The sequence below is a fragment of the Solanum verrucosum genome, unplaced genomic scaffold, assembly GCF_900185275.1.
Source record: "Solanum verrucosum unplaced genomic scaffold, falcon-dt-bn FXZP01000230.1, whole genome shotgun sequence".
NCBI lineage: Eukaryota > Viridiplantae > Streptophyta > Magnoliopsida > Solanales > Solanaceae > Solanum > Solanum verrucosum.
Window position 1 is genome coordinate 315,068 of NW_026019954.1, and position 14,592 is coordinate 329,659.

The following is a 14,592-nucleotide window of genomic DNA, read 5'->3' on the forward strand; positions in this document are numbered from 1 at the left end:
ATAAGAAAATTTCAACTAGAAGAGGAAGAAATACAGGCTCAAAATCATGCTAATAAATGAATGAAAAAGCTTAACAAAAGTGGAGACAGAAAAGGGAAATCACAATGAAATTTTCATTTAATAGTACTTATATGGTTTTCCTTATAAGGGTGTTAAGCCCATCTATACAAAAATCATTTGGGGCTAAACACCCAATGATCACAATCACAAGGTGCTAATTTTCAACGCTGTTTAATTACAGTTATCGCTTGATACAACATTTGAGGCCTCTCATACAAGGAAAATGTGCACAAAATGCTGTACACTAGGTGGTGGCAACTGCATCCACAAGTAGCTGAATATCACAAACACATCATGTTTGGATGGTGCTATATTCTGCCATTCTTGATCTTTCTACAGGTTGAGGCTCGAAGAATCCTGTCATGGATACAGCGATTTGAGGGCACTGCTATAATAGCTACTGAAGAAACATCCATATTTTCCTCTTCAAAAATGAAACACCAATCAGGTACTCGTACTCCATAATATAGCTCGTGTCTTTTTGATGACATAATTATGCTTCATTTCACCCTGAATGCCAATAGAAATGAACCAAGAAGGTTATTACAAGACAACAAAATCCAAACATCTGGGAAACTGATGCTTAGATTAGCCAACAAGAGTAAAATAATAACCAGTACTCGGTACTGCACTTAAGAACTGGGATACAAGAAGGTAGGATGCTTCACTTGGCATAGTTCAGGATTTTGGGTACAAAAGCAGCAATAGCTTAACAAGTGGAAATAAAAAGGAAAGGATCAGGAAATGTACTCAATACTTCACAGCTAGCTGCCAGGAGCTAACAACAGACAGTAATGACACATCAAACCATATGAACTTTTCTCCATGAAAGACATAGAAGCATACCTCAATTCAGCATCACTTCCAGTGATGGTATTGTTAAATTTACACCACAGCCCAGAACAGCAAATTCACTATGTCATAGAAGCTTTGGATTTTGAATTCCTCGGAACGCTAGTTTTACGAAGTTGAGGGTTTTCTATTGAATAAACAAGAAGACTTCCATCCTTAGTCCCAGCTATAAAGCATTCTTCCGGTGTCACAGTTAGTGAAGTTACTATTTTCCCAATACCATTGTACTTCCCCACAATCTCAAGTGAGTTCATAGAGCGTACGATGATCAGCCCTTGATCTCCAGCACAAACCAAGAACTCTCCGCAGCTACTGAGTTCAAGACAGTTTAGGCGGCCATTGGATTCAGAAGATGAAATGTGTTTGCCATTTATAGAGTAGAGGTGCAAACTAAGATCATCATCAGAATAAAGAACAATCCTTCCATGACGTGATGCAACAAGCTTTGACAGTGGACTGCCAGATGGATGTCGTAGGGATCTAACGTATCTCCCATCCCGTAGCGTATGGAAAACACAAGTTCCATCTTTTGATCCACTTATAACTATATCAAGCTCAATACTTGCATACAAGCACGTAATAACGTCATCATGACCACACAAAATATGGAAAGGGGCTTCAGCAATGATACAATCTTTCCGAGGAACCTCTGCTTGAGTGTGCTTTACTCGCTTTTCAGAGGTTCTGATGCGAACAATCTCCCAGATCATTACTGTTGTGTCGTAACTTCCAGTAGCCAGGATGCTTCCATCAGATGTAACTGCAACAATCAAAAATGGTTTGGAACTTAGCATTACTGTAAAATATAGAATAACTAAAAAATATGTCTTGCCAGTGCTGTAACCAGGCAGTACATTTTGATGAAGTAAACAATTTTATTAATGTTGGGAGAAGAAAACTTCTGCATACAGGAAGCATACCAAAGAAGCAGAGAACCTATCCCAAAATATGGTTGTCTACAAAAGACAGGATATTTAAAGAAACAAAACAAAAGAGGGTTTCTTATTCCTTTTTTATGAAGTAAATTGCCTTAGTTAAGGCATCAAGAAGATGCAGGGAGATCTAATTTACAAAATAGTTACCAAATGTAAAGATTTTGTGTATTTAAGTATAATATACATGATCAATGTATAGGTTTTGGATATTTGGGCTAGTGGCCGTAACTAAGTTCGGCTGACGGGCGAAAAATGAAAGAAGCCCAATTACATAAGGGGTCAAAAGGCTAGCTCCAGTACAATTCCTAGAAGCAGCTAAAAGTGTGGAAAAAAAAAAAAAAACTGTCAACAGCAAAAGGCTAGCTGCAAAACTATACCTATGCTAATATCAGGGAGCTAACAAAATCCAAAAATCATCAACACTGTTTCCCCTTTTTCTTTTTAGATGGGTAGGATGCTTATGGAAAACTCTGAAGACTTGCATCAAATATCGAGGCCAGTGCATGCTTATTCTCTGATAGTATTCATCCTAAACAGTCTATGAAGATCTAAAAGTCATAAAACAAAGAGATACCAAGTTAACATTTCAACCATGGTAATGATTATTGTCCCTCATCTGTGACCATTCCTATAGGAAGCCATGGAAAGACGAAAAAGAAAAAAAAGGTTTCAGAATTGTGCCCCATCCTCCTCGTAGTAATGAATATTGTCCCTCATCTGGGACCATTCCTATCGCCTCTCAAGAGGGAATAAACAAAAAAAAAATGCACAGAGAAATACACCACTTTCATTTTATTTTATTTTGAAACTGAACACCTCCTTCAATTGTTACAGCTCTACTACACATTTATTGTTCCTCTTTGCCTAGGTTGAACCACAAGTATCTGATATTTTGGTATTCTTCAACGTCAAAAAGTTGTCAATTAACTGTATCGACATGACAGGAAACACCACCCCACCCTCAAATTTGGCATAAAAACATGGCCTATTCTCACACAGATACTCAAACCATGTAAGAGTATTTATTGTTACTGGTAGACAAATTCTTAGTTCCAAACTGATTCACAACACTATAAGCAAATAAACATTGTAATATAAGTACATAATTACTGTAATCAGGTGTGATGAAAGCTTTGCCTTCTTGATTTGAAGTCCTAGTTCCCAAAATATTAAATTTCACTTTTTAGAAAGCTCACGAGTATCCTCTCTCTGTGGATCAATATAATTTAACATAGATGCGGGGTGGAGGCTAACGCTAGAAGGTCTTTGCGTTGTGAAAGAAGATTTAAGTGGTAAATCAAGAAGCTTGGCAGAGATGACAAAATGTGCTGATAAAACTTCAGAAACAGCTTTTCAGTTGTTTCCTGCACTTTTCCCAGAACTCAAAATAATTTTCAGCTATTGAATGAGAAGCCCATACTTTCTGTGTTTGCTTTTTCTCTATGAAACAAAAAATAGTAAGAGCTAAGCAAGAGTATCAAGAACCAGGAGTACCAAGCAAAATACCTGCTGCACGATTATTTATTTAACATTTTTTGACATGTGAGGTCTCCAGCATATCCTTGATGCTGAGTATACAACTTCACCAATTACAAAAGAAAAAAAAACATTTTGACATGTTGCCTGGCACCAATATTCAACAGAAAGACACAATGAGCATTGAGCACCAAACAGTCAAGAGGTCTGCTGTTCGCAAACAATTTTAAATGGATAACAAGATTTGTACTTTACATCCTTGCACAACAAATGGATTCTCTGGAGCGCTCAAGTCAGTTCAAGTTGATCCTATCAGTTCCGTTAATTTAATTACTATATCACAAGAATTATCTACATTCAGTCTTCATTTTTCCAGATAATCAATGAAGTGTGTAGATTTGTTAGCTAGAAGCTCTAACCACAAGCTGTCACATCTTTCAATCATGAAAATTACCTGAAATGCAGCTCACAACATCTTTATGTTGTCTAATGCTCTGTACCATTCTTCCATCAGTTAGCGAAATAACCTGAAAGCTGTTTTCACAGGTACCACATGTTATCAAAAAACTTTCAGATGGTGTTGATAATGTTCCAAAGCATTGTGCTCCAAGCTCGATATTTTCAGCCAGAGGACTCCCAATTTTCCGAGGAGGAAGGATATCAGAACCAATCCCGAAAAAAGGATCCTGCAAGAAAGTTAAAAATGACTTCAAGGTTGACTAGCTAATCATAATCCTTGACTTGTTATTGCTCTAAAACTTACCTGTGAGCTAGAGAAGGTAAAGTTCCCACCGGACTGCAATTGGGTGGTCACCCATGTCTTAACAGACATGCTGAGGCCCTGGTTCACAAGGACAATGTTTGAGTCCAGCACATTAACATACAGAGTAGCTGACGGACAACTGCTTGCGCATGAAGCCATTGACGTTAGGTTAATAGAACCAGGGGCAAATCGTAGAGGATGAGCAATTGGAATCGGAGGTCCTCTTCTAGGATGTTTCTTCCGGAAAAGTTGAATTGGTGTTTGACCAAAGTTGGCAATTTGATCTTCTATGGCAGACCTTTGCAATTCATCATCCATGGTATCCAGATCCACAGCATCTTCATATGTCAAATAGTAAAAAATATTTGCTGCCTGTATGACAATATCTTCAAAATTCAGTAAAATTCAAAACCAGCAACTGGTTCAAGAATTATTTGAAGTGAAAGCGAACTCCCTATACCTCAACTGCAGGCTTTCCCCGCTGCTTGTAACCAAATACCAAATCAATCCATTGATGTAGATTTGAGCTCACATATTCACTTTCAAGGGCCTCTCTGTTCTTACTAACAAATTCCTCAGGACAACCCTACATGCATTTGAAATTAGTTTCTAAACATTGTATACACTAAATAGTAAAGAAGATCACTAGAACGCCAACTTATATACAAGTGAAAATGGAGCCAATCAATTTGTGCCAGGAGGGAACTGGAAAATTTCATATCACAAGTCTGTATCAGCTACATCTTTCATTTTGCCCAAAAAATCCAAGTGAATAAGCATTTGCATTTTAGTCTATGCACTGCAACAACCTTGTTTTTAAGCCATCTACAATTCTTTTCCCATACTCTAATGCATGCCAATACAGTGTTCCATGTGTGAACCATAGTAGAAACTGTTGAAAACAAGAATGAGTTGGGTGCATACTATTAGAACTTCGATTATTTGAGCAATCTGCACCGTATTTTGGTTTGATTATTTGTCAAAGTTCTAGTAGGTCAACTCAGATTGCATCACAAACAGAGAGAGCTGTACACTATATGTGCATCCAACAAGGTAATAGGCATCAAGTCCTAAACTACCCCACCCACTATTTTAAGATTTTGAGTTGGATGCTTAAACTCTCACATATTATCAGAGAAACTCTTTTAGTTAACCTTGCTCTTACCTATAAATTCAATTATTAAACACATGTACTATGCCATTAATACGTTGGTTGCTCAAATTTGAAGATTTAAATCCTTTTTGAAATGGTGAGGCATTTGAATCTTCAAAAAAGGTCATGTAAATTATTCCAATCCCTGCCTATCAAAAGAGCTTGTTGTATCTGACAGGCCACATAAACATGCTATAGAAATCATCTGTGTTAGGCTGGATTCCATTTATAGGCATAAAGAACCTCTTATAGTTTGCTCCTGCTTCCCTTTCTTAGGTATTCTTTCACATTTTCCCACTCAAGTAGGATATAAACATACATCATATGGCAACGAAGAGCTTAAACTAGCATTTTCAGTTTAAATAAGCACTAGGAGCATACCTTAGCCCATGGAGGTAGGCAAATATCACCTATTGGTTCTCCATCTTGTTTGACACCAAAATGATATGAGTTTGAGTTGATCAGAAATTCTGGCATGTAAAAGAATTCAGGAATCAACTCTTTCACATCACTTGTATTAGAAAGGCAATTCCGATATGTTCCTCCAATGCTATGAAATAGCCGGTCAGCGTGATCGAATTTTCCACCCTACAAATTGAGAAAACAAAGAAGACAACAAGTTTTATTAGTCTTAAAAACTTTGGTCTGGGTAGAAGACGCAAAATCACACACAATCAAACTCAACCGTACCAGCTGGACAAATCACTACAGAATTAAACGACTTCAACTATAACTAGTGAAACCAGTGGTCAATAGATGAGCAATCTCCAACTACCTGAAGATTACGGTGGAGGGCTGTAAAAGGTTCCAGTCTCAGGAGGTAAAATAGCACAATTCCCATGCTCGAGTAATGAGAACCGTAGTAGAAACTGTTGAAATCAAGAATGATTGTACATCATGTAACGTATCAAAGGTAAAGTTTTGGAGGACATACCAAAATGTAAATTCAAATATTACCTGGGAATATCAGGGTCAGAGAAGCTGCGATATCTATCCTCAAAAACCTGCAAAGTTCAACTGAGATTGCATCACAAACAGAGAGAGCTATACACTATATGTGAAATTAGTTAACAAACAAGTACTGACTAACCTCGAACCTTTTAGCATCCAGTGCTCCAACAGGTTTTGATAGATCCCTAAAGGTAGAAGATTTGTTAAAATCAAGAGTTTCCGAGGAATAATCAGCCAGAATCCAAGGGAACACGGGATACTGGGTCAGATCATTGTAAGATCTCCCAGCTAGAGTGTTCAGAGCCATCAAATACTCAAAGTTTGTTATCTCCCTCCTCTTCCAGCGTTCTCTAGCATTTTCTGCCATCTCCAATGCCACACGTCTGTCCACAAAAGAAATAACTCCAGCCTTGTCCCTGTAACCCTTGGGAAACATACTTTCGTTTCTGTTTAGAACTATTAAGCTTCCAACGTCTTTGGCATCCTTTTTCGAAGCAAAGTTAAAAAATACAGGAGCAGTGGAATCACTGAAGAAAATTTCAATCGCTGTATATCTTAGCAAATACCTAGTCCAATGGACAGCCTTTACCTACAATGAGAAATGTTGGAGAGGATAACATTTTGGATAAAGAATATGAGACTAAATCATACAGAAAAGCTTCAGCTCCAGTACCTTGAAGATTGTCCATCTCCTGTGCCGATTTATGTTGTTAGGATGCTTTTGATGCTCATCATTATTGACAGCACCAATGCTATTAATGGCTCTCCCTCTCTCGTTATCTAAATCATAACTCATGGGCCACTTGAGATATTTGTGATTTTGGAGCCCCCCTAACTGTTCCGACTTGTTGATATCAAACTTACCAGAAGAGTCAAAGTTTCTGAAAACAGATGACCCTCCTGTACCTTCGACAAGAAATTCACCAAAGAAATGCAAAAATTTCTTTTTCACTGCTAAATGTCCAGCTAACTTTCTCTTTGGTGTAACAAGGACACAGGGGACTGACATGAGAACCTGAAAATAAATCCAAGCATGAGAAATACTGAATTAGTTGTTTTCTCTATTTAGATATAGAGGTAAATATGTACCTCACTATCCTCTGATTCCATCTGGGTGGAGGAGCAATCTAAGTCTTCCTTAGCGATGTCCTTCAGATCACCACTTTCTTTTACGACCTCCAAATACTGTCTATCGGACAAGTCTTCGGAGCCAGGCTTTTGCCCACTAAGCTCGCTCTCGCTTTCATTCAATTCAGATGGACCCTCATCAGTAATCCTCCTAATTCCTTTCAGCAAGAACCTCTTCATTTGCTCTGGAATATGTGCCGCAAAACCAGATTTGGCATCATTGGAAGGATTAAGAACCTCAATACTAGGTGTGGTAGAGGTAGGACGACAAAGTTTTTCATCAAAATGATAATTCCTTCTCAACTTCTGTCGGCGACGCCATGTGTCCTCTGTTTTATCAAGTTTCCAGTGTGTTAATGTGCTGTTTGGGAAAGGATCAGCTGACCAAGGACCCCTTTCATCAATAAGAGAGCGAAAAGTGTGAATCCACTTGCCCTATAAGAGCAACAAAAAAAGAAGGATTGTCAGGAAAAGCTCGATGTGGAAAGCATGAGAGAAGCAACAAACCAGTGACAATATTTTGTATACTCACAGCAACAATTTGCTGCTGCTCATCATATGCTAGTTGGAAAGAACTCCTTCTGTTGTCATCAGAGGCAAGAATGACATTTAAACTACTCTGTATTTCATCTTCAAAAGCTTTCTTTTGGTTGGAGTCTGTGATTGTCGTTTCATCCAACCTCACACGAAGCTCATGCAACTGTGTGGTCCTATCTGCTGTTGAACTCTTGACATATTTTACTTCATCAGCAAACTGGACAGGATTGAACGAAATTTCACTAGGTATAAGTGAAGAAACAAAATTGGAAAAGAAAAAAAGAAAAATAGAACTCTGCAAACAAGCTCATGAAATAGAAAATTATAACCACATACTGCCCTTCCAATGTTAGATTAACATAGACGGGGAACTTACTGTTTCATTAAGCCCCAACATTTTTAGTGTTAGAACAGAAGTCGTCAACAGATAAGTTCTAAAGAATAATAGCTGTTCATTTTGGTTACTGAGGTACTCGGCAAAACGAAGGATAAAGTAGTTATTGAAAGTTCTTTCAGGGAGGTTTTAGCAAACATTCAGGTGCCTCATTTGTTATTCGCTGATAACACACTTGTTATACCAGGTTGAGGAGGATCAGCTCCTTCGAATGAGGAAACACATTCTAATTGTTTCAATTAGTCTAAGACTAAAGAATAATCCTAAAAATATGTTGAATGATTCCACAGGATAAGGTGAGCAATGCTTAGTACCCGGCAGCAGCCCTCATCTGAAAAGTGTCCTCCTTCAATAACCTATTTAGATTTACCCCTTTGGGGTGTCTCATAAAGGCCAAGCAATAACGTAAACAGCAATTGAGAGACTTGAGAAGAGATTAGTAGGACGGCAAAGAGAAATTAATTAGGAGTTATCCAGCATTCGGACTTCTCAAAATCCAGTATCCCAACTTATTATATGTTATTATTGCTCATTCCTCTGACTTTGTTTTCTCTACATATTTGGAGCATATATGGTCCTTTGTTGATTATTTGCTCTCTGTAGAAAACCACACTCATTTGTAAGTGCCTCTCCTTTATGTATAGAATTTGGATATAGGGATTTTGTCCCCTTTTATCAATAACTTATTAAGTTTTCATTTGACAAATGGTTAGACAACAGTCTATTGGTAACAAAACAGCAAGCATGGCAGCCCCTGGGAACAAAATACATAAATGGAATCTGAAAACATCAACTACAAGCCAACCCAGGGAATCGGAGATATAAAAAAAATAAATCAGGTAGACTACATAAAAATGGGACAAGATTTCATAGACTATGAAGTGGTCATGATGGGAGAAATAACAGAAATTCACAATTTTCATGCATGTACTCACCAAAATGCCCTAATGGCAATGGAAAACATGCATATAATAAAATTATTTTCTGAAAAGTGCAAAATATTAAGTGACATAGGACAAGGTTAACTATTCCAAGACGCACCGCAGAAAGCACACGATCCTTTTGAATCAGATTGTGAATGGTGCTTCCCTCTTTAGTACTGCTCCCTGATTCTACAGAATCTTCTCTGCTCACTATACTTGTAGCTAGCATAAGTTTCCCGCAATTGACAGTTTCCCGAATTATGTGAGCTATAACATGAAATCTAGCCCCATCATCCAGTGCCGGATAATGAGACCTAACTGCAAGTAATGCCCTGAACATGTGTTGAATTGAATGTTATATCTTGTGTCAATATAAATGAGAAGTCAGACGGTGCTACATGATTTAAGAGACATAGGAAGAATGAATGAATTAAGAAAAATTACCAAATAAAAAGCTGCAAGCGGCTCTTGCTTTGCTCATCATCAGCAGTCAGAAGGCAAGGTAAAAGAGGGATAATCTGTTGTACACATCGAGATGCTCGTTCAAGCGATGATTTACAAAGATATAGAATAATCAACCGAAATACAATTCTTGGACACTTTTCCCCTCTTAAAAGCATAGCCTTATCAACAGGCTTGTTGGGTTTTCCAGCCAAAGCATTGCTAATTCCCCCAGATACAACAACTGCAGCCATTTCTGCAGCTGGTATATTCAGTGATTCTACCAAGCCACGGGCTCTTTGGCTAAGTGATGGTGCAACTGACTGTGAGGACCTGGGTAACATCTTGCTTGGTCCCTTGCCATTCATCTCACTAATAGCACTCCAAATATTGTCACATAAATTCCACCACTCATCGTCAATTTTCTCAACTTCATTAGTGTCAGGCAGCTTGAAAACATGACTCCTGGAAAGAAAGCAACAGTCTTAGCTTTTACAGAAATGAAAGCAGTGGAAATGCTGCGTAACTTCATCAATTTGACAAGGGAAACCATTAATAAACTGCTGCAACATCAGGTTCCTATAAAAAAAAACTATATCTGCAGTACCTTGATAGCTTCTCATCAGGTTCTCCTTGGAGGGCATCAAGTAAAGCAGAACCAAGGTCTTTCAGCTGTTCTAGTTCTAAGAACTCTGAAGAAAATTCTGTGTTGCTGGCTGGATACTGTGGCAAGTAGAGAAAAATAAAGTTCAACACACTTGTAACAAGAAATGGAACAACAAAAACCACATTCCACTTCTATTAAACAAATTCATAAAGCCTCCATTTCATTAAAATGATCCCATGTTCTCTACCAACAAGTGCCATCTTATATTGAGCCAACAGTGATGCTGGGTTTCAAACAGAAATATCCCAATGGATCACACCCTCATGAAACCTACAAATTTGTTGGACTGTCATCTCTCTTTGGCATGAAACACCATATAAATTAGGAAAGGCTTCTTTTAACTCGATCTCCCTGCACCATTTATGCGCCCAAAAACTAATCTTGCTTCCGTTCCCACCTGAAACACAAACCACGCCCAAACAGAGTTTCCAATGTTCCTAGTCCTCCATAGTCCATCCACCTTAACTACTTGCATTAACTTATTATGACATATATGATTTGGGAATAATACCAAGAATCTGTGCAAGTGGCTTGTGGACTGGGCAATAATGGGTACAGTGTGGAGGATAAGAAAATAATTACAATAATCCCTTATGCATTTAGCAATAATAGCAGTTAATTTTAGGTGAACGAGAATAGAGATAAATAAATGGGTAGAGAAGCTAGAATACAAAGCAAGACGTGTACCGGAAGATTAAACTTCATTTCAGAAAGAAGCATCTCATCAACAAGTTTCAAAAGATACAGCATGTTGTCTCGACAAGGCTGAGTGATGAGAACATTCTCCACTGCAGATAAGTCTAACAACTTGCGGACTAAGTCCTCGTACAGATCACGAAGAAAGTGCCTATAAGCAATGCCACCCTAGGAACAAAAGCTTGCAACAGTCAAATCATTGACAACAAAACTCAAGCTGTAAAAGGATTGTGTCACAAAGTAGAGGTAAGGACACACTTGTTCACATTGTACAAGGAGAAAGTTCACAGTCTCCTCCAAGTGTTGCCAGCCACCTTTTATAGAATGCATATAATGACAAAGAACAACACAGTAGAAACTCCTCAATAGATTTTGCTCACTCGTTTCAGTGTCATCATTAATTTTCGACTCCAATTTGTAGTTTTTCAATGCATTAAGCTTCACCGATGCATCCAGCCATGCATTCCAACCGTGTTCCTAAACAACAATGTTCAAGCAATGAGAATTCATTATGCCTGATAAAAAAAGATAAAGAAAGGAGCAATTCTAAAGCAGTAAGATCAGATTTCTACCATTAGAGCTTCAATGTTTGTAGTATTTGAATCGAGAAGATCAAGTAGATCGCTAATAATTTTTATTCTTGTAGGAGCATCCTTGCAACCAGACAAAAATCTGAAAATAATGGCTAAATCTGAGGAAGGAAAAACTGAGAGCTACTTTTGCTACTTTTTTGACGGTCAAGTTGATTATGCTTCTGTAGAACCTGAAACGAAATATCCAAATAGTTCAATGAGCTTCTGCATGTGCACACACTATTGAATAACTAATCAAATAAAGCAAACTTTACAACGCAACCAGCAGCTAGTACATGGTATAGCGGCATGGACTTGCTAAGTGAGACTGTTCTTTGGAAAAGAAAACAAGAGCACCAATTGACATGCATCACCTGTTTAGGGCTGGCACCTCCAAGCAGAACATCAAATAATGTCGCACATAAGAGATCTGTCTGAGGAAATTTGAACAGTCTGTCAGATATAACTGAGAAAATGGGCTGTGTCCTTGAACTAACTTTCCTAGGGCCCTCTGGAAGAGATTTAGATCTGCCAACAGCAATACTGAAAAATTTTGATCCTTTCTTCTCCAACGGAAGACCAACCAGCAGCCGTCCAAGGAACTGCAGACCTAGTAGCCTGATGGGTTCGAAGTCCCTGCAACAAGTATAGCACATGAAAGACATATGAAACAGACTGTGTTTTTGAATAATTCCAACAAATTAATTCAGAAGGCACATTCACAGAGTCACTACAGCAATCTATATACATGGAAACACAAATATAATGCAAAGAATAACTAAGTAATTTCAAATGATACAGATTATGTTGTTACCATTAAACGAAATTGAAATGGTAACACATAAAGATCTCATGCACCTACATACACCGATCAAAACCTACTATTTCCGGAGACAGATTCTTCACATGCAGAGTGTGTGAGCCATTTCTTGACATTCTACGGCAGTACCTAGTGAGATGTTACCTTTTTTTAGACTCAACCCTACATCACACTCTTGACTTTTGAACATCTAGACATTTTCGAGGTTTTACCGATCAATTTTTGGAGATTTTTCCATTATCTCCCATCCACATTCTCCCATTACTACAGCTCCAACACATACAACTTTAAAACCAACAGTTCCACCGTTTAAAACTCCACTAAGCTCCACCATTCCTGACTTGTAATCATTGATTGCAGTCTTCATCCAGTTCAGATGATTCACATCTAGTGTTGTCAAAGGCGCGCTTAAGCCCTGAAAAGAAGCTCAAAACGTGTTGAGCACTTCACATCGCTTAATGTGTGCCTTCAGTGTCATCCTCCTCAAGGTTCTCAGGCATATTTTTCCTTGTCATAAGCCTCTTTTAAAGAGGCAACACTAAACAATTGATATTTCACTTTATCATAATTTTTTTCAATTTCTTTGTTTATATATTTGTCAGTCATGCCTATAATTATTAGAATTGAACTAAACATATATATTTGTATTTTTTTTCTGCCTTATGCTTTTTTTCTTTAAAGCACGATTTATTTCTGTTTTGCACTTAAAGCCTCAACAAACCTTAGAGCTTTTTTGCACTCTTTGCTTTTGATAACATTGTTCACATCCGGATCAAGATTCTTTGCCTTTGCAAACTTGTCTCTCTCACACAGTTCTTTCTTTTTTTTTAATTCAGTAAGGTGTTTCATTGAAAAAAGCATCAACTAGATGCATAACTACGGGGGCATAATCATAAATAGACAAAAATACAAAAGAGAAATTTAAGCCCCTATACATTGGCTCCCTATATCGCGCAATTCTATTGCTACTCAAAAAGTATATGTTCTACTTGTAATCATAATCCTAGTTATACTTGTTTGAGTTATCATCGCCTATCACCATCTCATTTCGCTCTGTGTCATCATTTTCATCTGTTTCTGTTCTCTCATCCAGACTGGCAGCAAGAAATTGTGATTGAAGAGATGTTTGTTTTACCATCACTCTAGTGATAATTGGAAGCTTGTTCCTCTACCCTTGAGAAAATCTACTGTGGGTTGTAATTAGCACTGTAGGTCGGATTGATCAGCTTAATGCACATTTAGTTGCCAAAGGCTATACTAAAATATTTGGGCCTGACCATGGTAATACATTCTCCAGTGGCAAAAAATTGTGCATGTCCATTATTATTGTCTATGGCCATTGTTTGTAGTTTGCCTCTTCAATAGTTAGATAAGAACACATATCATCACGGTGATTTAAAAATAAAGCAAATATGGAGCAACCACCAAGCTTTGTTGCTCAGGGGAGTCCAGCAGTCTGGCATGAAGGCTACATCGATCATTTTATGGTCTAGAACAATCCGTTTGAGCATGGTTTAGTATATTCAGCTCAGATGTCATTCAGGATTTAGGCATGACTTACAGTGAAGCAGATGATTTTGTGTTCTATCATCATTCTGCTTCTAATAAGTGCACGTATTTGGTGGTTTAAATATATTTATGGTCGACTTATCACAAGAAGGATTAGAAAGGTATTACTATTTCAGCATTTTGAGACCACAGATCTTGGTCAGTTGAGATATTTATGGACTATTCGGGCTGCTCAATCCAGATCAGTTATTGAGTTTGTGAGAAATATATGGGAAAAATATTATTGAATTGTTGTTGTTTACATTATTACATTGAGTCCCTATTTATAGACCCTTGAATACAATCCTTTACCAAGTAGGATACTATTTAGTATTCCTATTTCTATTTCTATTACTATTCCTATTCTAATAGGATTGTATAAACCTATTCCTATTCTAACACTCCCCCACAAGCTAGTGCATACAATTCATGTACCTAGCTTGTTACAAATGTAATTAACACGAGGACCGATGAGGGGCTTGGTAAGATATCTGCAAGTTGATCCCTCCACTTCACAAAATTGACAATCAATCTCAATGTGCTTGGTCTTCCCATGAAATAATGCATAATGCCGATAAAACACAGAGTGATAAAATTATAGTGTTGAACTTCCCAAACCAAACTTGCAAAGACTGTTTCAGACCATAGAGTGACTCACATAATCGACATACAAGGC

At 37.7% G+C, this 14,592-nt stretch overlaps 1 protein-coding gene across 1 annotated transcript in view; it reads right to left on the bottom strand.

The window, feature by feature from the left end:
* Nucleotides 1-905: 905 nt before the first annotated feature.
* Nucleotides 906-14,592, bottom strand: part of LOC125814208 (BEACH domain-containing protein B) — a 39,367-nt gene continuing 25,680 nt past the window's right edge. Inside the window, 19 exon segments of the mRNA XM_049493665.1 lie at nucleotides 906-1,672; nucleotides 3,778-4,009; nucleotides 4,087-4,458; nucleotides 4,547-4,672; nucleotides 5,621-5,827; nucleotides 6,015-6,108; nucleotides 6,197-6,243; nucleotides 6,330-6,779; nucleotides 6,864-7,205; nucleotides 7,280-7,753; nucleotides 7,851-8,072; nucleotides 9,291-9,504; nucleotides 9,617-10,078; nucleotides 10,221-10,336; nucleotides 10,968-11,144; nucleotides 11,235-11,453; nucleotides 11,549-11,664; nucleotides 11,667-11,739; nucleotides 11,923-12,184. Coding sequence (XP_049349622.1) covers nucleotides 975-1,672; nucleotides 3,778-4,009; nucleotides 4,087-4,458; nucleotides 4,547-4,672; nucleotides 5,621-5,827; nucleotides 6,015-6,108; nucleotides 6,197-6,243; nucleotides 6,330-6,779; nucleotides 6,864-7,205; nucleotides 7,280-7,753; nucleotides 7,851-8,072; nucleotides 9,291-9,504; nucleotides 9,617-10,078; nucleotides 10,221-10,336; nucleotides 10,968-11,144; nucleotides 11,235-11,453; nucleotides 11,549-11,664; nucleotides 11,667-11,739; nucleotides 11,923-12,184 — 4,903 coding nt within the window. The 3' untranslated portion in view covers nucleotides 906-974.